Source organism: Pangasianodon hypophthalmus, chromosome 3 (assembly GCF_027358585.1).
Source record: "Pangasianodon hypophthalmus isolate fPanHyp1 chromosome 3, fPanHyp1.pri, whole genome shotgun sequence".
NCBI lineage: Eukaryota > Metazoa > Chordata > Actinopteri > Siluriformes > Pangasiidae > Pangasianodon > Pangasianodon hypophthalmus.
In genome coordinates, this window is record NC_069712.1 from 30,842,847 (window position 1) to 30,869,887 (window position 27,041).

At 40.9% G+C, this 27,041-nt stretch overlaps 2 protein-coding genes across 3 annotated transcripts; both read left to right on the forward strand.

The window, feature by feature from the left end:
* Positions 1 to 8,042: 8,042 nt before the first annotated feature.
* eif3s10 (eukaryotic translation initiation factor 3, subunit 10 (theta)) lies at positions 8,043 to 19,786 on the forward strand. Of its 2 annotated transcripts, none has more exons than XM_053232610.1 (22): positions 8,043 to 8,243; positions 9,128 to 9,318; positions 10,220 to 10,356; positions 10,493 to 10,656; positions 11,149 to 11,348; positions 11,488 to 11,696; positions 11,804 to 11,975; positions 12,138 to 12,242; positions 12,334 to 12,432; positions 12,628 to 12,744; positions 12,870 to 13,055; positions 13,284 to 13,631; positions 14,718 to 14,822; positions 15,064 to 15,177; positions 15,647 to 15,769; positions 15,898 to 16,051; positions 16,222 to 16,406; positions 17,677 to 17,759; positions 17,943 to 18,373; positions 18,544 to 18,682; positions 18,834 to 19,018; positions 19,121 to 19,786. In XM_053232610.1, the coding sequence occupies exons 1-22, from the start codon at positions 8,195 to 8,197 to the stop codon at positions 19,303 to 19,305; spliced, it is 3,681 nt and encodes a 1,226-aa protein (XP_053088585.1). In that variant the 5' UTR covers positions 8,043 to 8,194; the 3' UTR covers positions 19,306 to 19,786. The 2 variants fall into 2 exon arrangements, with proteins under 2 accessions (XP_053088585.1, XP_053088586.1); XM_053232611.1 differs by having other exon boundaries at positions 17,946 to 18,373.
* An 824-nt stretch (positions 19,787 to 20,610) lies between these two features.
* LOC113542119 (interferon alpha-inducible protein 27, mitochondrial-like) lies at positions 20,611 to 27,041 on the forward strand (the record flags this gene model as incomplete). The annotated part of the gene is made up of 6 exons (XM_053232617.1): positions 20,611 to 20,882; positions 23,596 to 23,666; positions 24,529 to 24,570; positions 24,694 to 24,723; positions 26,612 to 26,773; positions 26,857 to 27,041. Coding segments are annotated over 6 exons (678 nt in total), but the record flags the coding sequence as incomplete, so codon positions are not given.

Genomic DNA, 27,041 nt, shown 5'->3' on the forward strand with positions numbered 1-27,041 from the left:
GGTTTTGGGGAGTTCTGCACTTAGAAATTTTCTTGTACTTAGTGTCAGGCCCCTCAAACCTCGAAATGGCCCCAAGCAATTGCCTGTCCTGTTGCTATGTCTCTGGCCCTAGGTAAGGAAATATACACCTCCATAGCTTTGTTCTCAACAGAGGATAAGGGACCATCTCTGGATCTAGGGGGACACAAAGTGATCTTGTTCTTACTAAAGACCCCCAAGAGGTCTTTATACTGCACAGGGGTCTTGACCAGAGTTTGTTCCAAGGAGCTTTTCATAGAGGTGGAGGAGACTAGTGGCTGTGGATTAAAACTCACTTGCATACAGGACTCTGGCCAAGACACACTGTTTTGTTTTGTTTTTTTTCTGTCAGATATGAGGGATAAGCTTACGGGTCCGGGGAGAGCCAGAATACTGAGGCATTGTGAGGATTGGATAATAAAAAATTTTTATGGGTGGCAGTGACAGAGGGCCAGTGTTACAGATCCCAAACACAATCGTCTTCCATTGAGGGCTTGAATTTGCAGAGTATGGAAGACTGGTATATTGAGGATGTTAAATTTTTCCTTCTATGTAATTCTATGTAAATTAGACTGAAGGTGAAGCATCCAGGATCCCCAGGGAATTGTAGATGCTTCCAGAGTGGTTGAACTCAGCTCTTAGCCAAGCACAGTCTTTTTCTGGTGGAGTTCCTGGACATCACTGGGAGCACCAGGTTTGTTTTTTATTTCTACTTCACTAACTTTGATCAAACAGTTCACCTTTTTATGTGTGGTGAATAATTGACAGTTACAGTATCTGCACTCTAAATTATATTATGCCTTTTATCTTTCAAGTTGTTAAGCAGAGTTTGCTATACTATAAACTCCTTCGATACAGTATCTAATATACAAAACATTTCTTTGTAGTTTGTTGTTAAAAAAAAAACCCTCCTAACTACCAGAGGCTATGAGAATCACCTAGATCATGTATACAAACAGTGTCATGAGGAATTGTCTTGGTGTGTAATGTCATGTAATGCGAGTAGAGATGGATGCAACTGCAGTAAAAGCTTTTATTAGAGGGTAGGCAGAAATCCAAAAAGTAAGGCAGAGTCAAAAACGGGCGTGAGTCAGGCAACGGTCCTGCTCCTCTGGGCAAAATGTCCACACAAAACCCAAGGTCCCAAGGCAGACATTGTCTATCTTGTATGCTTCTTCCAGTGGAGCTAGGGATCAGGCATGGGGTATCTTGGCAGGAAGCTGGCGGTGAATCTGTGACAGGCTGGCCGGGGTCAGGCGGTGGGGCTGGGACATGCTCACCGGTGTCATGTGGCAGGGGTGGGACAGGCTCGCTGGTGTCAGGTGGCAGGAACAAGGCTTGGGAGGCCACGCAGTTGGCCTCTGGTGTGAGCAGGTCTCGGGAGACTGCCTCGTCAGCCTCGAGCAGGAGCATGATGTGGAAGGCCGCGCTGTCTGCCTCAGTCAGGAGCTGGACTTGGGAGGCCGCCTCTTTGGCCTCAGGTGTGAACAGGTCTTGGGAGGCCGCCTCGTTGGTCTCTGGTGTGAACAGGTCTTGGGAGGCCACCTCATTGGCCTCATGAATTAGCATGGCCTGGGCCGTCAGCCTCTGGCAGGAGAATGGCTTGGGAGGCCGTCTCATCGGCTTCTGGAGGAAGCTCTGCAGGGGAGGCCGCCACATTGGCCTCAGGCTGGAGCTCTGCTGGAAACTTCCTTTCCTCCTTGTCTCCAGCCTTCCTCACCTCATAGTAGATAGAGAACGGCCGACTGGGTTCTGCCAAAAGGCTGGCCTCCCCAAAATATTTTCCAGATCAAAGTTAAGGTCGCTCTTCCCGTAAATCACTCTCAGGAGGCTTATGAATGCAGCCACGCTTCCAAGGCCCATGGTTCCCATGGCAACCAGAAGCTCTGCCCACTGGTGGGTTTGGCAGGTGAACCGGGATAACAAGAACCCCGGCCTAGAGAGAGGCTTAAGGGTAGGACTTTGAGTTGGAATGTCATGTCATGAACTATGAACCGTTCCTGCTATCTGACAACTTTAGCATACAAAAAAGGAGTGTTTAAGAACCATTTTAACCCTCTGAAATCTAGAATTGAGTGAGAACCACCTTAAGCAAGTAAACTGAATAGAGCCCGTTTTTTTTGGAATGGTGAGGTCTACCAATCTTCTCTGTCCACATAAACACACTCACGCGCATGCGCGCACACACATACAGCATACTTCAGTAATAATAGTGGAAGTATTAAACATTAGGCAGGATGTTGGTAATGATATTAGATGTGATAAACTGATGACTAAGCCAAATTCAATTCAATTCAATTCAATTTTACTTGTATAGCACTTTTAACGATGGACATTGTCACAAAGCAGCTTTACAGAAATAAATTACAGCCAGATATCTAGTATGTAAGTTAACATACAGAAGTAGTGCCAGGAGATCAAACTCCTTTACTGATAGTTCCAATTTTGTACAGATTTCAAAAGCCATATAACATTAACAAGTGTGGATATAATCAGGAGTGCCTTATTGCCTCATATAGCTGTGTGCGTATGCTACAAAGTACAGTTTGCAGTGTCAGTTTTCGTACAATACCCTGTCCTCGTGTGCCCTTAGTTCTTCACATAATTGCACAACATTTCCCAAAACAAAAAAGGCCTTGTAGCAAAGCCAGAATACTATGAACATACTATAAATCCGTTTACATATAATTATTTCTGTAGCAGAGTTTGAATGAATTACATTTTGTAGGATGAACAAAAGTAGCTAAAGTACAGGACATGGTAAAATAAGGGTAAAGATGTGACAATGATAACTAAGAAGTGTTGTTTAATAGTAAGCATTCTGATTATGTAACAACTGATTGATGAACTTTCAGTTACATCATGCGCAGCAGTAAATGACCTTGGTGTGATTACTGACTCCAGTCTCTTGTTTGAAGGTCATGTAGATAATATTACGTATATACCCTTTTTTCCTCTCAGAAACATTGCTAAGATAAGAGTTACAATGTTGCATGCTGCAGAAAAACTAGTTCATGCTTTTATTACCTCTATGTTGAGCTGTTGTAATGCCCTGAGGTGGGTGACCAGTAGGTGCATAGAAATGCTGCAGTTAGTCCAGAATGCAGAAGCCTTACTAAAAAACCTGCTTTGATCAGAACATTCAGGTTCTTTATAAATACTTAGAATAATGAATACTACACCAGAGCTTTTTTCTACAAAGCTTCCCAGCTATGGAATACATTCCCAGTTAGCCTTCAGTACTCAGGAGCTATATTTAAGACTAGGTTGAAAACTTGTTTGTGTAGTCAGGCATCGTGTTAAATATCTTTTCTCTTAGGTAAAGGCATTGGCATGGAGAGTTATGGTAAACTGGGATGTTTTGATGCTGTCGCCCCACCCTTTCTCACAAGATCACGTGACGGTGGAGTAGCCTCTGAGTGCCTGCATGCTTGTGTTATCCCCTGGCTCTTGCTTTTAATTATGCTGCCATAGCTTGACCTGCTGGAGTTTTTGCTTGCACTCTGATCACAACGTACACCCTTTAAAACTAGTGTCTGATAAGAGCGTACATAATAAGCTCTCCTGCTGCCTGATGTGATACCGGTGCCAAATTCTGACTCACCCACCAGAGCCACCTGATGCATTCTGATGTACTTCTGCTTGGAGTATTCTGCACTTGCGTCTCAGCATCTGCAGCTGTGGATGGTCTATATGAATACCCTAAAGCTTCCCAAAAACATTTTATGCCCAAGATCGCTTCAGTGGATCATCTCAGTTGTACCTAATAACTGCATTTGTAATCATAAAGACTGTCCTGTGTTCATCCCAGGACACTTATTCACAGTTACTCATACTGAACACACTTTCAACACACTTAGTACTGTTTGTCTTTACTCTTTTACACCTGTATGCTGCAATGACTTTTAATGCCATTATCTGCTGTCACCCATAAGAGGACAGGTTTCCTTTTGAGTCCGGTTCCTCTCAAGATTTCATCCTCATTTAATCTCAGGGTTTTTCCCGCCTAGCTACCTCTGGATTGCTCATTACGGATTTAAATCTATATCCAGACTTGTATAAAGCTGCTTTATAACAACGACTATTGTCAAAAATACTATACGAATAAAAATAAATGAAAGTTACCACTGAACTCTTTGGTCCATTCCAGTATGAAAGCTGCCGTTTCCTTATGTGCATAACCACTTGCATTCTTTGCTATGAATTCAGAATTTGCTAAGAATTAATGAATTGTTTTTTTGGCCGGTGATTATCGTTGAACCTAGCCAACAAAGCCTGTTTCAAGCACAGCTTGTACATCACGAACAGTAGAAAAACACTTTGTGTAATACCCATTCAACCTAATAATTACAGTATGTTATTTCACAGTGAAATAGGAAATAATTCCTAGCTCATTAATAAGGATAGCATTAGGAACACCTAGAAATGAGCCACACTTTGATGTATGATCTTCATTATTGCTAATTAATAATACAAGGACACTGAGATATTCATGTATCTGAACTAGGTGTGAATAAGATGTAATGTTTTGGCATTTATGTCACAGAGATGGATTGTCTCCAACTACATCTTCTTCACACTGATATGTCTCCAGTCTCTCTTGAGGTATGCATATGCATCTTTGGTTTGCTTACTGATGATCATCATACTCTGCTTCAGCACTAAACCACAGATCTATGTCTTAATCATGGCTCACATGTGCTGACTGAGGCTTAACAGCAACATCAGCTTACAACCTCACAGAAGGTGAATATTTTTTTTAACAAAATTTTTAACAAAATTTTTTTTTAACATAATCACACTTGCCTTAAGTTGCTTATCATATTATTGCACAATATACATTTATTTGATTTTTTCCTGTTGTTTTTGCTTTTTAGATATTCACAACCCTGTTTAAAAATCTCACAGCTACAATGGATGACAATATTGTTTATATAATGATATAATTTCTTCGGCTCAATATATTATTGCAATATTCCATAATGTTGCAAAGTTATGTTATTTGAATGACTTACCATATGTGAATAATGAAATGTTCCTGAACACATTATTTGATAGTTCATATCAAGTTAAAAAAAAATTTAAAAGAATACAGGTATGGTAAATAAAATGAATAAAAAAAATTAATCATTAAAAGGTTTTTGTGGGACTGGCACATTCCTGCATTCCTTGAGACATGTTACAGAGCTTTAAAAATCACATGGCAAAATCATGTCAAAATAAAGTACTCATTTATTATTATTATTATTATTGTTGTTGTTGTTGTTGTTGTTGTTAATGAATCGCTTAAATATCACGTGAAAATTAATGAATAGTGTAAAAACATCTCATGAAAATAAATAAATCATGCGTGAGGAAATCACATGGGAAAAATATGTGTATAAAAATATCACATGAAAATAAATGAATCATGCATAGAAAAATCATACGTCAAAAAGAATCATGTAAAAAAACGTGAAAATAAATTAACTGTGTAAAAATCGTGTGAAAATAAATGAATTATGTAGGGGGAAAAATCATTTGAAAATAATTAAATTGTGAAAAAATCACTTAAATAAACAAGTTGTGAAAATTGTGAGGGATTTTCTGTCACTATGTCGTTTAATTAGTTCTGATAATTTTATGTTTACTTCATGGTTATTGTGTGCTCTATGGTTTTTTAAAAAAAACCCTCTAGATTATGGCCACCACCTAGCGTTCACACTTGGTAATACAGTCGTCTCATAACTGGACTGCAGTAAATACAGGTGTGAACAGATTCCTCATACCAGTCAGGTGGTTTAGGAGGCATGTGGCCAGTTCATATATGCAGTGTGAATAGAAATGCATGTTGAAGTACTCCAGACAAAACCAAAAAGACTAAGAGTCTATGTTCTCATGTTTGTGTTTTTCACGCGTAATCGAGCTACTTTTGTACTCACTTAGGAATATATAAATACATAGATTTATATTTATGTTAATGTCAGCCTTTGGTCAGCACAGTTAAAAGAATTATTTTTTTTATGTTATAATTTATATGTAGTGTTGCTCTTTACAGTGAAGTTGAAACACAAACTATATTGTATATTATGTAACTACAATACAGGGACACTTACAGCCATATTATGTTTGATATTTGATATTATATCTAAGTTTATAGCCCTGTAAACTGTGGTCAATTTAATTCGAACTGTGTTTGTGAGGGGCTGATTACACGCAGTGACTATGTATTTATATATGAAACTCATGCTTTATCTTTGTTTACCTCCCTCTGAATGTCGAAAGTAAGAAAGGTGATAAAATGAGCAAAAGCTGCAGCAAAAGGCACCAGATTGATTTATGAAGTTGCTTTATTGTTTTGTGTCAGATGACGGAGAGATGTGACAGTGAAAGCTTCATAGAGTTATTATATTTAATTCAGGTCAGTAGGATTGCAGTTAAAAACAAAGGGAAAATGAGGTCAGGTGCCATCAGTGTTCTTCAGAGATAGTCACAGGACACAAAAGAGGGTGGAGGCCTTTACAGAAAGCAAAGGGTGGGCATACAAATGCTTAGAGATACAGTCAGGTCCATAAATATTTGGACATTGACAAAGTTATTTTAGCTGTCTACTACATAATACTGGAGTTGAACTTAAATAATGTGAGCTCAAAACATAGACTTTCAGCTTTAATTTGAGGGTGTTTCCATCCAAATCAGGTGAAAGGTGTAGGAATTACAAAACCTTTTTAAAATGGGGTGCCCCCCATTTAAGGGAACAAAAGTAATTAGACAGTTGGCTGCTTAGCAGTTTCTTGGCCAGGTGTGTGTTATCCCCTCATTATTTCACTTACAAGTTAGCAGATAAAAGGTCTAGATTTGATTTCAAGTGTAGCATTTGCCTTTGGAACCTGTTGCTGCTAACTCTCAATATGAAGGCCAAAGAGCTGTAACTGCTAGTGAAGCAAGCCATCATTAGGCTGATAATCAAAACAAACCCACCAGAGAGATAGTAAAAACTTTAGGTGTGGCTAAATCAACTATCTGGTATCTTCGTAAAAAGAAAGAATGTACAGGTGAGCTCAGGAACACCAAAAGGCCCAGAAGACCGTAGATAACAACTGTGGTGGAGGACAGAAGAATTCTTTCCCTGATAAAACCACTTTACAACAGTTGATCAGATCAGGAACAGCCTGCAGGAGGTAGACGTATCTGTGTCAAAGTCAACAATGATGAAAAGACTTCACCAGAGTAAATAAAGAGGGTTTACCACAACCCTCTTACCACATGTAAATGACTGGTAAGCCTCAAAAGTCAGGAAGATCAGATTAGAGTTTGCCAAAAACATTGTAAAAAGCCCATACAGTTCTGAGATAACATCCTATGGACAGAGGAGACAAAGATCAATTTGTACCAGAATGATTGGAAGAGAAGAGTATGGAGAATTGACAGAACTGCTCATGATCTGAAGCATACCACCTCATCCCATAGTGTAAGCATGTATGGCTGCACACACTTTTGTATTCAGTTGTATCCTGTAGAAATAGAATAATACTATCAATAAGAGTATAGAATAATACTATTTCCCATAGAAATAGAATAATACTACTAAATAATAATAATAATAATAATAATAATAATAATAATATTCTTATGGTTGGCAAAATAAGAAAACTTTCCACTAAATGTCATTTAGATAGAAAATAAATCAAAAATAAACATAGAAATAAATGTAAAATAAAAGGCGGAATAAAACTTTTTCACTCAACTGTACTACAACAACAACCATAATAATAATAAAATAATAATAATAATAATTAATAATAATTATTATTATTATTTGTAGTAATAGTAGTAGTATTAGTAGTAGTAGTGGTGGTGGTATTGGGGATTCATTTATGTATTTTTTAACTTTATTTGGAGTTTCAAGAAACGACTCTGCCACGCGACTCTCCGAATCCACACTGTAGAACGGGGAATCGATTCGATTCTTTTTGGTGTCGATTCCCCGAATCATTTAGGCGGTCTGAGTACATACGGGTCCTCGTGTCGTCACTGACACGGACCGCTTTCACGTGCGCTCTTTCTTTCTCGGGCAGCTTTGCCGAAGCGGTGGAGGCTTGTCTGAGTTTTAGCGCGGATGGACGACGAAGATCGATCACTTGCTCAATAAAATCTCGACAGCCTCGAATTTCGTCCTGCGAAGCAAGACACCACAATGCCGGCGTACTTTCAAAGACCGGAGAACGCTCTGAAAAGAGCTAACGGTAAGCGCCCTCGAGCTCTGTGCAGTTTGGCTGCATCATGGCGCGGCCGCCATGTTTCTCCCATCAGTCGGAAGCCAGGCCATTGGCTGGGTCCCAATTCGCTCTACTCGCCCTACTTTGGAACACTACGGAGGGTGTAGAATAATGGCGCGTGGACCCTATCTAGTTGTGTTATGTCAAATTTGGGATAGAGCCCTTGTTTCATCAGTAGTGGGCCTGCTAGCTTAGGTAGCTAGCTAACATCCCTGTATTGTACTATCCATCACTTATATTTGTAGTTACTATAAACGGTATTTTCTAAAACATTTCTAAGTGCAGTGTGTCTTCCTTTGTTATTTTATTAACGACAAAAATGCTTAACTTTATTGAGAAATAACCTGCTAACTAGCTAGTTGACATAACAGGGTGAGTGGGCTAACTAGTCGCGTAGTGACTAGTCAGAGCAAAAAAAAAAAAAAAAGCCGTTTTGGTGCAATTACCGCGTAATATACACAATATGTTAAATATCTAGAGTCTGTATTTTTGTTTTTTTTCTACGCATCAGTTTCACCAAGACACATTTATAAGCACACGTGCAGTTTTTGTTACAGTATGTCTGCGTGGTCCGTTTTTGTTAGCCCGCTAAGCAGCTAGCGCTTAAAGCACATCTGTCACTGCATAAACACTGTAACTTGTATTTTATGCAGACATAACACTTAAACGTAAAGAGGATAACATGCAGTGTATGGTTGAAGAAATGCCTTGATGGCTGTGGAGAAGATTCAGGATTTTGGATTTTAATTAAAGTTAAAGTTGTCTTTATTATGAGCTCAGTATTCATAGCAGAGAAATCATCTGATATTAGCACTAATTAATCACAATGCAATCTGTTTCTTCCCCCTCAGAGTTTCTCGAAGTTGGTAAAAAGCAGCCTGCTCTGGACGTCCTCTACGATGTCATCAAGAGCAAAAAGCATCGAACATGGCAGAAGATCCACGAGCCGATCATGCTCAAGTACCTGGAGCTCTGTGTGGACCTGCGCAAGAGCCACCTGGCCAAAGAAGGCCTTTACCAGTACAAGAACATTTGTCAGCAGGTCTGAGTCTTCCCGTGAAGAAATCCCAAGTCTCAGTTTGTCTTTACACCACACGCAGTCTTGTATCATCTATTTATGACCTTCAGGTTTTCAAAATTCAAGATTATTAGGCACTAATGTATGCAAACATATGCTAGCAGTAGAATGGCAGGCAAACAATAAATAAGCAGATCAGACAGACAGTGTGCTGTACAATACAGTTAGATGTAAACCTTTACTATGAATACATGGACAATACGATATTAACAAACACGCTCCATTTTCAGTAGAAATTTTGCATCCTGTCAAAGAGAATGTCTTTTTTCTTTTTTGTAGAAATAGTTAAAGATGCAGTGAAAACTGAAATTACAGGCAGGTGCAAAAGGAAAAAAAGAAACAAATAATTTGTCAAATCATGTCTTTGCTATATTCAAAACAGCATTGTTGAGTGTAGAATGACGTGGATCAGTAATTATAATGACGTTGGGGCTTTAGTGCTCTCTGCTGGGAGAGATGGAGATTACACCGTCGTAATCCATGTATGGTGAGAAATACCTTGAAGAAGGGTGTCTGGTTTTTAAGACAGCCTTATTTGGCAGTATTTGGTGAAGTTCTCTTTGTATTCCAGCTATCAATAAAAATATTATTGTAAACAAATGATGTGGATTACCAACATTGAGTAAATCAGAACAAGGAGTCGTCTGTCATGTTGCTTGTCGGTTCAGAAACCTGGACGTTCTAGCGCAGGCAGCCTGCACATGTGTGTGTTAGGGTGTGACTTTAAAGATAATGCTGAAGGGAGGGGCTGGGTTTGTTATGAGTTTAAAAAAAAAAAAAGAGAGAGAGAGATGGCTATACCTTAAACAAACCCTTAGCTGCTTAGCTGGTTATCATTACTAAAAGATATTGCTTTGCCTCTCAGGTGAATATCAAGTCTCTGGAGGATGTGGTTCGCGCTTACCTGAAACTTGCAGAGGAGAAGACTGAGACGGCCAAAGAGGAGTCTCAGCAAATGGTGTTGGACATTGAGGATCTGGATAACATTCAGACCCCCGAGAGGTACAGGACAATATTGAATTGATTGTTTTGTGTGGAATTGTAGCGTGTAGAGGTTTAGATCTGTAAAGTTTATTATGCTATTGAGTAAGCTGATAAACCGACAGTAAAATATGATCATTTTATTTTGTGTTGTCAGTGTACTGCTGAGTGCTGTGAGTGGAGAGGACACTCAGGACCGTACTGACCGCCTGCTGCTCACTCCTTGGGTCAAATTCCTGTGGGAGTCGTATCGCCAGTGTCTGGACCTTCTGAGGAACAACTCTAAAGTGGAGCGTCTTTACCATGACATTGCGCAGCAAGGTCGGTGCATGAAGCACACACATCAGAGATCTAACACACGTGGTTTTATCACACAAGATCATCAGTTCTTAAAACTACTTGCTAGGGTTGCACAATATATCGAAATTACTGAAATATCACAAATGTAAATATGGCGATATGCATATCTCAAGGGTGCGTAATAACTGAATGATTATAATACTCTCAAAAAAGTTATGAAAAGTCAAAGTTTTAGGGCAACGCAGATAGCTTTCTTTTTTTTTTTCAGAAGAACATGAAATGTCATTTTCAGTTTATATAAATGCATATAAATAAAAAAATATATATGTATGTGTGTGTGTAATTTAAATTGATTTTACACATTTGTAGCATTATTGTACTGTGTATCACATTATTTAACAAGTTATCATCTTCAAGTTATCATTCTTCAATATCGTGCAGCCTTACTACTTACAGGGCATGTTAATTTTTCATTACCAATCCCCACCCTCTTTTTTTTTTTTTTTTAAACAGCTTTCAAGTTCTGCCTGCAGTACACCCGCAAGGCCGAGTTCCGCAAGCTGTGTGATAACTTGCGAATGCACCTGGGTCAGATCCAGAGGCACCATAACCAGAGCACAGCCATCAACCTGAACAACCCCGAGAGCCAGTCAATGCACCTGGAGACTCGTTTGGTGCAGCTGGACAGCGCCATCAGCATGGAGCTCTGGCAGGTGAGGCCACGTACGACTGCCATGAATGCATTGGGATTGATGGACATGCTTGTGTGTAAGCATGCCAGGGAGATATATCAAGTGTAAGCATAGGGAAAACAGTACAGCACTTACTAACGCATAACCAATCGCATTTCAGGAAGCTTTCAAGGCAGTCGAGGATATCCATGGACTGTTTGCCCTCTCTAAGAAGCCCCCCAAGCCCCAGCTGATGGCCAACTACTATAACAAGGTGTCCACGGTGTTCTGGAAGTCGGGTAATGCTCTGTTCCACGCCTGTACGCTGCACCGCCTCTACCATCTGTCCAGAGAAATGAGGAAGAACCTCACCCAGGAGGAGATGCAGAGGTTAGTGTCTTGTGTTTTATCCAACAAAGGAAAATGGAAAGTTCTGAAATGAGAAGTTCAGCGTAAAAAAGAAATTGCAAACCTTTTAAACACAACGCTTTCCACAGGATGTCGACTCGTGTGCTTTTGGCCACTCTGTCCATCCCCATAACCCCAGAGCGTACCGATATCGCTCGCCTGTTGGATATGGACGGGATTATTGTGGAGAAGCACCGCAGACTGGCCACTTTGCTTGGCCTGCAGTCGCCACCCACCCGCCAGAGCCTCATCAACGATATGGTAATTTCGGTTTTGATTCAGTTAAACTAAAAGTTAGCTGAAACTGTCCGTATCCTTTAGACTTTTTTTTTCTGTGTATTGGGTAATGAAATCAGGGAAATTTTGCATATTACATGTTGATTATGCAGCACCACATTCAACAAGTCATTAATCTCCTTGTAGGTGAGGTTCAATCTTCTCCAGTACGTCGTTTCTGAAGTCAAGGATCTGTACAGCTGGTTGGAGGTGGACTTCCATCCCCTCAAACTCTGTGGACGAGTCACCAAGGTATGGCCCTGAAATATGTGGAATAACTGATTTAATCAGCATTGGAGTTGTTGTCATTGTAAGTCCTTGTCTTGTATCTGTGGTTCTCCAGGTGCTGAACTGGGTGAGGGATCAGGCAGAGAAGGAGGCTGATCTACAGCAGTATGTTCCTCACTTACAGAACAACACCATTCTCAGACTTCTGCAGCAGGTTGGTGTGCTGACTTCATCTCATCTCACACACACGTGCACACACAGATAACAGGGTGTGAGAATCAGCTGTGGAAACATTACACCAATAAGTGCCTGTTGTAAATCGTTGGCTCTTAAATGTTCAGCTGTGGATTTCTTTTTTGTCTCTGAATGAGACCTAATGTGTGCAAATCCTCTGGTGTAATGGTTTCAGGTGGCTCAGATCTATCAGAGCATCGAGTTCAGCAGGCTGGCTTCTCTTGTGCCGTTTGTGGATGCCTTCCAGCTGGAGCGCTCCATCGTTGACGCCGCACGTCACTGTGACCTGCAGGTAAATTACTTGTAGTTATTGTTTCTGTTTCCTTTTTTAAAAAAACACGATTAAGTGCTGTGTGTTAAATTTTGTTGAACAAATGTCCTACAGCTATTATTGCACGTTCCTTTGTTTTTTTTCAGGTGCGTATTGACCATACGTCCCGAACCCTAAGCTTTGGCTCGGATCTGAATTACTCGACTAAAGAGGACGCCCCTGTGGGACCGTTCTTGCAGAACATGCCTTCTGAACAGATCCGTAACCAGCTCACGGCCATGTCCTCCGCTCTGGCCAAGGCTATTCAGATCATCAAACCGGCCTCCATTCTGGTAAGAAAGTGAACTCGTGTGGGTTTTTGCCCCTCTGTCTGTCTTTTTTTCATTTTTATTTTTATGTTCATTTTTATGTTCAGGTAAGAAACGGTAATGTGTTTCTGCTCTTTTCTTTGTCCTGCCTTTTATTTTCCTCTTTGGTTATATCTAACTTGCTACACATCTCCAGGTTATTTCTTATGTGCTCTATCGCATTGCTCTAAATGTTAAATCTTTTTCCTGTAGCAAGAACGGGAGGAGCAGAGACAGCAGGCCACCACTGCCTATCTTAAAAATGCCCGTAAGGAGCACCAGCGCATCCTGGCTCGTCGCCAGACCATCGAGGAGCGCAAGGAGCGTCTGGAGAGCCTGAACATTCAGCGCGAGAAGGAGGAGCTGGAGCAGCGGGAGGCTGAGCTCCAGAAGGTGCGCAAGGCCGAGGAGGAGCGCCTGCGCCAAGAGGCCAAGGAGAGGGAGAAGGAGCGCATCATGCAGGAGCACGAGCAGATCAAGAAGAAGACTGTGCGCGAGCGCCTCGAGCAGATCAAGAAGACTGAGCTGGGAGCCAAAGCATTTAAAGACATTGACATTGAGGTATGAAGGGCGGAGTCCAGGATGATTAACATTGCAGAAACAGATTAGATTTATGTAGTGTGTAAATTGCGCTGATTGCTTTTGGTAACGTTTAGAGGAACGTGGAAAAAATTATACACAGGTTCCCACCTTTACTTGCTGGAAAAAGGAAATTTAAGCTCCTCATAGCTTTGCTCATAGCCCCTTTTGGATACCTTGCTATAGTTGTGCAGATCATGTACCGAATCAAACTGAGACCCAGATACTGCAATCCCCCTTTGTGTTGTGCGACAAGTGTGAGCTGGTTTAGGTTTTAATTAGCCAGACAGGTGGGTATGTAACATTACCTCCAGCAAAAATTCGCATTATAAATGAGCAATAAATAACAGTGAGCAGTAACCTCTGCTTACTGTTGAAGCACATTAACAGTCTACAAAACGTAATGGTGCAGTTGCAATAGTTAACAGTGGAGCATAAACCAGTTAGTCAGAATTTCCAGTTTATAAAATCATGCATTTTCGTATTTATTGATCATTTGATTGTAGGATAGTAAAGGTGAAAAGATTTTAGTCCACATCTTAGACCAAGTAGTTTATTGGGATTAACATAGACAATTTATTAAGGATCCCGCGCTCTCACTGCCGCAGCCCGGGTTCGATTCCTGGGCAGGGAGTGTACTCTCAGTGCCGGTCCCAAGCCCAGATAAATGGGAGGGTTGCGTCGGGAACGGCATCCAGCGTAAAGCCTGTGCCAAATCAAACGTGTCGACCAGTGATCCACTGTGGCGACCCCTAACGGGAGCAGCCGAAAGAACAACAGCAGCAACATTTTTAATGCTGCATTCAGGGGTATTAAACTCTGGAAACTCTTAGAATTTCTTGCTGTAGTCTGGTTTTAGATTTTCTGTTAGTTCACCCAAGTTATTGTCTTCAGCAGAGAAGTGCAATGTAGACGTTAGTTAGCTGTAAACTTTACTAGTTTTGTGCGTGTAGCTGTAAACTTTATTAGTTTTTGTGTGTGTGTGTGTGTGTGTGTGTGTGTGTGTGTGTGTGTGTGTGTGTGTGTGTGTGTGTGTGTATTGACCTGCATCTCTGTTTATCTTTGCAGGATCTGGAGGAGTTGGACCCTGACTTCATCATGGCCAAACAGGTGGAGCAGCTCGAGAAAGAAAAGAAAGAGCTGCAGGAGCGCTTAAAGAATCAGGAAAAGAAGGTACGGTTGTAGGTTTCCTGAAGACAAATAACCTCATTTAGTTCCCACATTTTGATATTTGATCTTACATTCCATCCTAAGCAGTTTTGACAGCGTTCACATTTTCATCTTACTCAGATCCTAAACCTGGATTCCATTTTCCAAATCTTAATGTGTGTGTCATAAAATTGTATGACAAGTACATTATTCCTAATAATAATGCATTAAATAAATGAGGGTTTTGTATGTTAATGTGTTTCAGATCGACTACTTTGAAAGGGCGAAGCGTTTGGAGGAAATCCCCATGATTAAAAAGGCTTATGAGGAACAGCGCATCAAAGATATGGAGCTGTGGGAGCTCCAGGAGGAGGAGAGGGTAACGCCTTACAGTCCATCTCGACAGTCTGCACAGATGACTAGATACTCCTCTGCTTTGTTTTAGAAGTGTTATAGAAGTTCTGACAAATTTATGCATACTTGAAACAATATTCTTAGACACATTTAAAAAAAAAAAAAAAAAAATTTCTGACTGGCTAGAGTGAGCTAAAGCTGACTGTCCATCTTTCACCATACACAAAAATTTTGAGTGTTGTCAGAAATGTATTTTTAATAATCGCTAGGTTCTAGATCATCCTAACGCTTGCTCTTATAAGAACTTTGCCACTCAGACATATTTGCTTTGCTTAAGAAGGTAAATTTTGTTACTCCAGTTATTTTCAGCTGGAAAGTAGAGAGGTGAATGTGAACGTGCATGTGAAGAAAGGCATCTGTAGTGATTATAGGGAAAATTTGGACGATGTTTATGATGTTATTTCACAATGTGTAATTGTGCACATCTGTATTAGATCAGCAACATGAAAGTGGAGCGTGAGAAGGCTCTTGAGCACAAAAAGAGGATGTCCAGGATGATGGAGGATAAGGAGAACTTCGTATCTAAAATAACCGCTGCCCGCAGCTTCATCTACGAGGTAAGAAAGGAGAGTTGGCTGTGAACACTACAGCAGTGGCAGAGATGTTCTGTAATGTGTGTTTCATGTGGAGATCAACAACGCAGAGCTGTGTGTAAATGACATGTACTTTCTATAATATCTCTAAGGAAAAACTGAAGCAGTTCCAGGAGCGCTTGGTTGAGGAGAGGAAGAAACGTCTCGAAGAGCGCAAGAAACAGCGCAAAGAGGAGCGACGAAACGCCTACTATCGCCAGAAAGAGGAGGAGGCCCAGAGGATCCGGGAGGAACAGCTGAAAAAGGGTACTGTTCATCATAAAGAATGCTTCAGTGTTCATAACATACTCCATGTTTTTGGCGTATTTTTTAAAATTAACATAATCTCGCTGTTTAGAGCGCTTTTATTTTTTTACCATTAAAGCCATCTTTATTTTGGCCGAGTCATCATGATGTTACTGATTGGCATGTTTCAGAGCGTGAGGAGCGCGAGCGTCAGGAGCAGGAGCAGAGGGAGGAGGAGGAGCGTGAGTACCAGGAGCGCCTGCGCAAGCTAGAGGAGCAGGAGAGGAAACAGCGAGCCAGGCAGCAGGAAATCGAGGAACGTGAACGGCGCAAGGAGGAGGAGATGAGAAGGCCCCAGGAGGAGAAGTCCAGCAAAGTAAACACACACACACACACACACACACACACACACACACACACACGCTTTGCTCCCTGTCTCTCTCTCTGGTGCTTCTTCTGGCATGTTCCCCTTCAGGTTTTTCCCCACAGGCATGCCAAAATGTTAAAACAAATTGATGTTTAGAGGAGTGTGGATTAGATTTTTAGCACCTCGTGGCCTTGGCTTGTAATTCACTCACATGCTCATTCTGTCACACGTTTTACCACCTTGTTTGTTAAATTGACTGTGATCGCTGGAAGTGTGGAAAGCTTAGAACGTAAATAAAAAAAACGTAAAAAAAAAAAAGAAGAAAAAAATACAGGGTGTCCCATAAGTCTGGGATCATAAGAGAACAATAAAAAGCTTTTATTTTCAGAACTTGCTCAATATGTTCACCATTTTTCTTAATTCACAAATGTAGTCATAATATCCATTCAGTAAACACACGGTTAATGATGATGTCTGGAGCAGTCGTGCTACATACCTCACTGAAGTAAATGATACCGGACTTAGGAGACATCTTGCGTATTTACTTTGTTAAAGTACAGGTTAAACAGAAGAACCCAATTTTGATCAAAAGCAGATTTTTCATCATTTTTTGGCTTTAAAATTGAGCCACACTGACATCCGACGGCTTTTATGGACTGCCTCAGGGCATGTTATCATTGCTATCATTTCTTTTTAAAAAAAAAAAAAAAAAAAAAGACTGCACATCTTGACTGTATTTGCTGCAGCTGAGAAAAATGCATTTAATGGGATTTGAGGCTTTAGAATTTTACTCATGTGAATTAACTTGGACACTTGTAAGACCAGTATAATGGTTTTGCACTGCGCTGACTTGAAAGAGGAAACAGTGCCAACTGATCAGCTTGTTAAACTCTTTTAATGACTGTGAATCGGAGATAAACGCTACAGTAAAAAAAAAAAAATTAAAAAAATGCAGAGTAACAGCCGACAGTCTGATAACCTCCGGAGTAAATAATCTTTGTGATGTCATGAGAGCTGCCCGTTCATTTTTATCACAACTCCAATGATGTCTTGCAAAATGGTACATTTTCTTTGCCGCTTATTGACGCATGTGGATCATAAATATGACGATCAGGTCAGAGGTTAATTTGCACTAATGGCAGCTACATGTCACTTACAAGCACAAATGTGACAAAGATTGGATCTGAGTGAAAAATAACGTCGGTAGTGTGAATTGATAGCAGGAATGTTCGAGCAGGTCCCAGGCTGAGTGGGACTAAAAGTCTGCCTGTTATTGCAGGACTGGGGTGAAAAGGAAGAGGGCGGCTGGAGGAGGCGTACAGAGACAGGTGACTCGGAGTGGAGACGCCCCGTTTCTGACAAGTGAGTGGATACCATTTATATCGGGATTCTTTTGGGGGGTCAGACGTTGGCTATCGGCAAGAACACGCTGCAGTCAAGCCATGAATAACAATATGTCTACTTTGAGATATCTTGGAGAATAAAGTTTGATCTTTTTGTGGTTTAAAGTAGATTCCGATTTAATCCCTTGATTAACGTTTGAAGCAGGGACTGGCGTCAGGAGGGGCGTGAAGAACACGAGCGTGAGGAGCGTGAGCCACCCTTCAAAAGAAGCGGAGAGGGTTCCCGCCGTGGACCTTCAGATGACCGAGGCCTACGTAGGGGCTTTGACGATGACCGTGGACCCAGAAGAGGTTTTGATGACGATCGCGGTCCCAGGCGTGGCTATGACGATGAGCGCGGCCACAGGAGAGACGACGAGCGCGGCCCCAGACGCGGTATGGACGACGATCGTGGACCTAGAAGGGGATTTGATGATGATCGTGGTCCTCGGCGTGGCTTGGACGAGCCCAGAGGCTCCAGGCGTGGTGCTGATGATGACTGGGGTCCTAGGAGAGGCGGCGGCGGTGACGACGAGAGAGGAGGCAGGAGGGGCGGTGATGACTCCAAGCCTTGGAAACCTCTGGGCAGACCAGGTATGGATGGTGTTGTGTAGGAATATTTGAATTGGCCATTATTAGAGCTGGTACATGTTTGCGTGGCTTTCGTCACTGAAGTATTTGGCACGTGGCCATTGTTTCTGAAAGATTACAAATGTCTCTCTGCCCTTTTTTTAAATTTTTAATTAATGTGTTTGTCTGTGCAGGTGGTTGGAGAGAGAGGGAGAAGGCCCGTGAAGAGAGCTGGGGTCCTCCCCGTGACTCTGGTGCTCATGATGATGATGGCGAACGCGATGGAGATGAGCAACATGAGGGAGAGCGTTTCAGAGAGCGTCGTGCGCCCAGGTACTGATGCTTGGCCTTGTGTGATCAGCCGGAGTTTGGAATCTTGTTTCAGAAATACTGCTTTTGTGGCAAATATGCAGGGACATATGGTATTTCGTTTAAATAATGTGTGAATGTATCAGATTGAATAAAACACTGTGTTTGTTTGTAGGGAGGAGGGAGGATGGAGGAGAGGTGGAGCTGACGAACCCAGCAGTTGGCGTGACAGTCGACGTGACGACTTTGACCGCGATGATCGGCGTGAACGCCGTGAAATCAGAGATCGCCGAGATGACCGTGACCGTGATCGTGACCGTGACCGTGACCACAGGCCCTCACACCGAGACCACGATGATGGTGAAGCCCGTGTTTATATTCTCTATCATTTGGTGACCTAAAACTTTTGTATCTTCCGGGCCCTTGTGTTTGAAATGGCATACTTTATGCACCGTGATTCAGGTGGATCCTGGCGTCGTGGAGGAGAAGACCGTCGAGATGATCGTAAAGATGACCGTGACACTCCTCCAAAACTTCGTGAGCGCGATGTGGAAAGAAGCTCCTGGCGCTCTGACAAAGAAAAAGACAACCCACGCCGCACCAAGAACGAGACGGACGACGACGGCTGGACCACAGTGCGCCGCTAAATGCTCCAACTCTCTCCTGATAGCCTCCACAACCTTGATCTGTTCATTAATCACGTTGATATTGTGACAAAAACTTCTGGTATAATCATTAACCAGATTATCATATAGTTATACAATGTTTGACTTGTCATGCCAAACCTGGTGAGAGCCATTCATTCTTTTTCAAAATCATTTTGACCAGTTCTGTCTCGAAGTACATCCTTCTGCCTTTATGCATGCTTAGGGAATTCACTTGATCCTCACTTTTAAAATCATTGCATTTCCTTGAAACAGAGTGGGTGAACAGATGCAAGGTGAAAATAAATAAATAAATAAGTAAATAATTAAAATAATCTGAGATATGTTGTGAAAACATCTGGCATGGAAGTTGGCAGGATCCTTTATCACAGTCGATTCCTCACTCTGGTTGCTGCTCCTCTCATGGGTTGTGTGCTTTTTAGAAATATGAAAACTTTATTAATAAAGTCATTTGCTCAACAAATAGTCTCTTAGTTGTTACTCAAATACTGAGAGTTTGATTGTAATGATATGGGAGGTGCTTAAAAGAATACCTGAATGTCTAATGTATATGTTGGAGTGCAGAAGTTTGCATCCCCCAGGGTTCGTGGATGGAGAAAAGGGAACTGAACTTCTTTTTACGGTTTATTAAGTAGAATTCAGAGTGCCTGCATGGTTGTCTCCTGCTACAAGACCACAAGGCAAAATCAAGATAAACAGTCTGAAAACCAGAAGTAGGACATTTTGCCCTGACATCCTCAGAGTCCAGAGGTGATTTGAAGTAAGTGTGTGAAGAAGAAGAAGAAGATCTAAGAACTGTTCAGAAGATAGGAAAGTGTCTGGAGGCAAGTATAAAGTCAAAGGGTTGTGAGCTACAATGTGTTATTAGAGACTGTATCACACACAAAGGTGAGTGATCATAACACTACATAAGGAATGAAACAGTTGGTGTGCTGGAGTGAGGTGGCCTCATGGGACAGTTTAGTTGGTTATTTTTCTATAACAGCCTGCCTTGTTTTATTCCTGCTGTACCACAGCAATTTGTCAGTTTATGATTTAAAACCAACTTTTTTTTTATCCATTTAATGCTGTCGAACAAATGCAAAACAAGTTAGTTGCCTTATAGCAGCTATAAACAGTTAACCTTCTCTCACCAGCCTTTCTTCTTTTCTCTGTCTGGAAGTTAATAATCACAGTGATTATTAACTGATGCTCAGACCTACAAAAATGTGAAAAGTAAGGGGAGAGCCTGAATTTTTTTTTTTTTTTTTTAAATCAAGTGCAAGTTTACCCATTTATTCCCACTGAAATCAAAAGCAGTCCCGTGTTACAAGAGGAACATTTGTTGTATGTGTTTGTTGTTGCAACACGGAACGTTCCAATCGACGCACTCGGAGGTGCAGCTGGAGCTTCAGCTGGAGGTTCAGCTTGAGGGTGTTTGTCCACAGTTTAATATCGTGTTTCCGGCGTTGTGTTTGCTGGGGGATTTGTATTTCACCCTGGTGGACGCAGAGCAGACAGAGAGAGAGAGAGAGAGAGAGAGAGGGAGAGAGAGAGAGAGAACCTGTTTCGTTATCTCGGTAAGCATTAAGGAGCTGTAGGATATTCCAGCGGCGGTGCCAGTAGCTAACGCATGCGCAGAGAGTCGCTGCAAGTCATCAAATGATGTCTACTAGTTTACATATTCCTTTGAAACGTCGTGATTATTTGCATATCACCATGTGTTGCATGAAATAGGAATATTTTCTGGAAAAAAAACAAAGAATAGAAAATAAGAAAGCAATAAAATGCTTGGGGATGTGCTGTTAGAGGAAAGCGATCAACGCCTGGGTGGTGTGACGCAGCATGATGCAAAGTTGATTATTTTCCTCTAACAGCACATTCTGAATTTTTTTTTTTCTTCCAGACATTCTGAAATATTTTTATTCTTCTTCTACTGCAACAATTTTCCAGTGATTACAATTTTATTTTATTAATGAAATAAATAAATAAATTTATTAAAGCCCAGATATCAGTTACTTTTTTGCAGGTATATTATCACACAGTATGTAACAGAACTCAGCTAAGGATTTTATTGGGTTCATGATTAATAATTTTAAAAGCCTGCTGAAATTGGTTGGCATAAAACCAGTTTTAGGTGCATTTTGAGAACATCCAGGTTAGGGATACATCGTTACTTGTATTGGGTATCAGTCGACTACTCTGTGGAAATATCAAGAGAAGGAACTTCAGCATCTTATTGTAAAAAATTTTAATCGTATTATAATAAGTATCCATAAAACATCCTAGGACAATGAGAACAATATGTGGTGAATTGAATGCACATGAAGGTATTTAGGAGCGTGGAGCAGTGAAGTGAGCATGCAGAGAACTGGTCTTGTGTGTGTGTGTGTGTGTGTGAGTGAGTGAGTGAGTGTACTTCAGTTCTGTGAGCACTCAGACATGCATGCTTCCTTTACACTTTGTTTTCTGAGTCACAATTTATGGCAAGTTGTACTCATTTTTAATGACCATGCTCACTGATACTGCTCTGCGCACTCATGATGGCCATCCTGGCATAACATCTTAAACATTAAACTCGGCAGGGGTTCCTTGCTAGTAGCACATGGAAGCAACCAACATAGACAGAGCTAAATCAAATGTTCCATGATGCCCCTGATGGCTTGATACAAAGTAGGTTACTAGGTAGGTTACTGTATTAAGCCATCAGGGGTAGATTTCAGTATCAGTATTGGTGAATACCAAAACACATACTTGTACTTGGACTGATAAAATGATATTGATGCATCATTAAACAAAGAAATAGACCGTATGATTACTATTAGGATTATGTTATTATAAATGGAAAATGGACAACAGAGCAGAGTATTGAGATGTTTGCAGGTCATGGCTGCCTGGAGGTGAGATTCTACACGCTCTCTGAAAAGTGTGTGACACTCCCAGAGACAAGATCGACCTGCTGAAACCTTTGCTAAAGGAGCTACCAAACCTTCATAGGCTGGGAATCATCATGAATTGAAATGCTAACCTGACATTGTTCTTACAAAAGGATGCAACAATGGGAATATTTGTTGTTTATTGTTGTAACACTTTGTATTCCATGCTGTAAACACAGAACATGCTGTAAATTGTACCTTACTACATGTAATAGACCTTTGAAGGTAGCTTGGAAAATAGTATGTACTCACAATGGATTGTTTGTAATGTGTTGTAATTGCTGATGCAGAGCTCCTGAAGATGGGATCCTTTTTCATGGTTAAAACATAACAACCACGGTTCCCATAGTTTAGTGATGTGTAAGTATTTTTCTGATTAAAAAAAGGATTATGTCATTATAAACTTTGCATCAGTTGCAATACCTCATTACAAGTGCGGAAATTAATTAGTCTTTTCTGTCTCACTGTTTCCACCTTTGCTACTCTTAACAGTCTGAGCAAAATGCTGTACACTTATAACAGGAGTTTGTGCCTGCTAGGATTACGAAAGCATTATCAGAGCAATAAGAGTGGGATTAAGAATAGCTCATGTGATTATTAATGAAATATGTATAATCCTGGATGTTACATTTAAGATGATCATTTAGAACATTTATTATATATGCACAAACATGTTTATAAAGAAAGCTGTTGTCTTTGGCACCCAGCCTTGAACCATAATCATCACAGTAAAATGCATGCTTGCTTGCTCACTGAGCCACCAGTATGGATGCAGCACTGCTGCTCTGAGTCATGCAGAAGGCAAATCCTTAACAAGCATTAGCTGAATGTAGGTTATGAGACTATGCTATTCAGGTTAAACACCTATACAGGTGAGGCATTGTGGGTCTGTGTGAATGCACTTGCCTTCTGTTGCTGAAGTTGGTGGTTCAAAGCTTGTGTTATGATACTTTAAGAGATGGTTAAAAAAAAAGTCAAAACATCTATTTCTATGAGCCTTGGTGGCTTGGGGTTTGTGAGGGTGTGTAAGAGTGTTTGAGGTGTAGAAGTGTAGGGGCTTGATTCCTAAGTAGGGCTGTAAACCTGCCAGGCTTATGGTAATCTAGATGAAAATAAGCTTTTATTGAAAAGATAGAAAGTTTAGTAAATGTAATATGTGTACACACAAAATACAGTGTAATGCAACATAACGTGTGTGTGTGTGTATATATATATAAATATAAATATACATACACACAAATAAATAAATAAACAGTATAAGGCTCAGGGCAGCATAACCCCTCCTTCCACCTCTCCAGGAGCCCCAGGTGGGACAGACCAGCTCTTCTCTTTCTTTCTCTCTCTTTGCTGGATTTAGTGCCCCGCCTGGTTCCAGCACCTTCAGCTCACCTTCAGGCAGTCTCGATCCTGTGTGTCTCACAGTGACAGGTCAGACCTCACCCTCAGACCACTGAGCTACCAGTGCCTTCAAACAACTCCTTTTTTTTTAGGGGTTTATCTTTTACATTACATTATCCATGTTGTTTATAATAAATAAAAAAAACTAGTTCATCAGGCCTTGAACCTGGCTTTTCAGGGTGAAAGACATACTTATGCACACACTTACCCATTGAGCCACTGGTATTTTTGGATAAAACTCACTTTTTAGGGGATTTATCTTTTACTTTCCAACACTACCCTACAATGAGGGCTTCTAAAGAAAATATACCCAACAGCTACAGCTGCATGGTGGCACAGGGGTAGTGTTGGTGGATCACAAAAACAGAGGTGGTGGTTCAATCCTGTATGTACTTTGTTCACTACCTTCCACTCATCTACAAAAGAGGTGTATAGGTGCAGACTATCTGGTAACAAAGTGCTGTCTCTTCCTGCTCTACACCCGGTGTTCATGGCTCAGGTTTGACTGTGATTCTGACTAGAGGAATGTGTAGTTTCATAAAACAGGTCATGGAAGGTGAGTGAGTAACAACAGCATCATGAACTAAGAGCATGGCTTATTTGATTAAAAAACTCCCATGCAAATGTTTAAAATAACTGACTGAGCCATTTACAAACAATAAGTCTAGAAGATTGAGAGTTGCTTATGTGTCTGTACATATTTCTTTTTTCTCTCATGTATTTCTTCCTATTTTACCACCAAACTGGCTGTCAGGTCTAGACTCTGTAACTTCATCTTGCCTTCATTATAGCATTAGCTGGCCAGCTTAAGCTAAACGTCACAGTTTATAGTCCTCAGTGTAAGTTTCATTTCTGTGTAACTGCTCCACCTCTCAACTTGTCCTGTTATTAGCCTCACCAGTGCCTGACTGCAGTGTGGACATCATGGTCTCTCGTAAGTATGCTCGCCTTCTCCTAGATCAGGTTAATAAGGGTGTGTTATTTTATTTATTTTATTTATTTTTTAATTTTTTTAAACATGGTATTGATGCCTTTCTGATGTCTGTCTTTCACACAGCAACAGTGATAACTGCTGCGGCTGGAGCAGGTAAGCCAGGTGCCTGTAGGATATCTGTTCAACTACATCATGATTGAAAGCTTTGTGGTTGGTGCCAAATAGCTGCATCATAGCGTATTTAGAAGCTTCAGAAGCTTTCTGATATTAGACATGGTGTGTAGATTTGTAGATAAAGTGACATCTGAGTAAGCATAATGACAAGCTAAGAATGAAATTTACTTCCATGCTAACTGTCTATACACTTTATCAGTGTTTATCATTGACTCTTTTCTTTTTAAATGAATGTTGAATTGAATAGGATGACAGGTCGCTGCTGAATCACTCTGTGCTTTTGGCAAAATTCCCAGATCACGAATATTAGGCTAATTCCCTTCCGTCAGCACTGCCACCATATTAGGAGGGCAAAGTCAGCTCAGAAGGCCACGCATGCGCAGATAGAGAAGTTTTTTTTTTTTTTTTTTTTTTTTTAAATAGCTGTAAAATCCATCACATGAATTTTTTTAAAACTTTTTTACAGGATTGTTTTATTGCACCAGGAACTCATCAACACACATGCGCAGAAAGCACACGCAGTCTGAAACAGAAAATAATTCAGACACAAAAAAAAAAAAACATGACTTTTATTCTTCTATTTAATGGATTACTAAAACGATTACCCACCTTAGAAATGTAATACAAATTGACCTCAAGTCAAGTCATATTTTACGTGTAAAGGTAGCTAGCTAATGCATGGTGTATCTGATCTCTCAAACAGATTAGATGGGTAGAAACTACTAGCTAAAACATTTTCAGATGAATGTTTTATTTGTTTTGTCTTCCATGTTTACTCAAATCAATACTTCCCCAAAACGTTTTGAAATTAGAACATCAACTTACTTTAAAAAATATTTGGCGATTTAAAAAAAAATGCACAGTGTACTTGGGTATTTACTGTAGATGTAGTAACAGTTTAGGTGAAGTGCCTCTAAAGCTATAGAAGGTGAACCATTTCGAATGTATTCACATCCTACAGCCTCTGAAGCACCTGCACAGCTGATGAAAGACTTTTGTCTGAAACATCCTATTTCTCTGGCAACTTTGTGTACTATGCTTAATTTTTACATCTTTATATGCTGGTAAGCTTCTGAATTGCTGCTGCAACGTGACACACAGTTGCTAAGAAAAAGCAGTAAGACAATTAGAGCAACCTTGGACACATAATTAGGAGGCTGGAATAATGACAAAGATGGTCAGTCTACCAGTTTGATCAGTTCAGCGTGTGTATCGGTAGCTGGTCAGATTGAGCTGGTTATTCAGCAGGGAGAGTTTACAACCAACTATTTGGTACATTCCTAAAAAGAAAGAATGCACAGGTGAGCTCAGGAACACCAACAGGCTCAGAAGACCATAGACAACAACTGCGGTGGAGAACAGAAGAACTCTTTCCCTGATAAAACCCCTTTACAACAGTTGATCAGATCAGGAACACCCTGCAGGAGGTAGACGTATCTGTGTCAAAAACAACAATGATGAAAAGACTTCACCAGAGTAAATACCGAGGGTTTACTACCAAGTGTTACACATGACAATTTAATTTATGCTTATGTTAGTCAGTCCCATTACTTTTGGTCCCTTAAAAAAGGGGGGGTGACCACGCATGAAAAGTGCTCTAAGTGCTATAAATATCAACGTTGTCAATGTCCAAATATTTTTGGACCTGACTGTATGTAAAAGTAAACACGTTGTGAGAGTGGATCTTTCCTTTAAGGCTGTTCCCTGTTACTAGTATCTCTCATTGGTTAGTAAATGCACACCTTAGCAGGCCCCTAAAGCCTGTTTTAACTGATTCTGTACAGACTTCTAGGGATGCACCGATCTGATTCTGAGGTTTGGTCTGAAATGTTGCAACCACTGACTCCTTCCCTGTGTCTGTTTTAAGTCTGCTCCGTGCTGTTAGCTCCATTTGTGATTTCGGCTGCTGGTTTCACCTCCAGTGGCATCGCTGCGGGATCCGTTGCATCATCAATGATGTCATCAGCAGCCATCGCTAATGGCGGCGGTGTGGCATCGGGAAGTCTCGTCGCCGTCTTGCAGTCTTTTGGTAATCGCAGACAAACTTAGAACTGCACATAACAATGGATTTACTGCAGTTTTCTCAGTATTGAGCATAATGATGATGTTCAGGTGCGGCCGGTCTTACTAACGCTGCCACAGCTGCCGTGGCGTCTGCAGGAGCCGCAGTCGGTGGAGTGGCCGGGTGGGTGGCCAGCAATCTCAGTCGCTGAACCCTTCTTTTCAACACAAGAAAAACTTGGAAAAACATTATGTGCTTTCTTGTGGCTTAAATAAACTTGAATCAGTCATCCTAA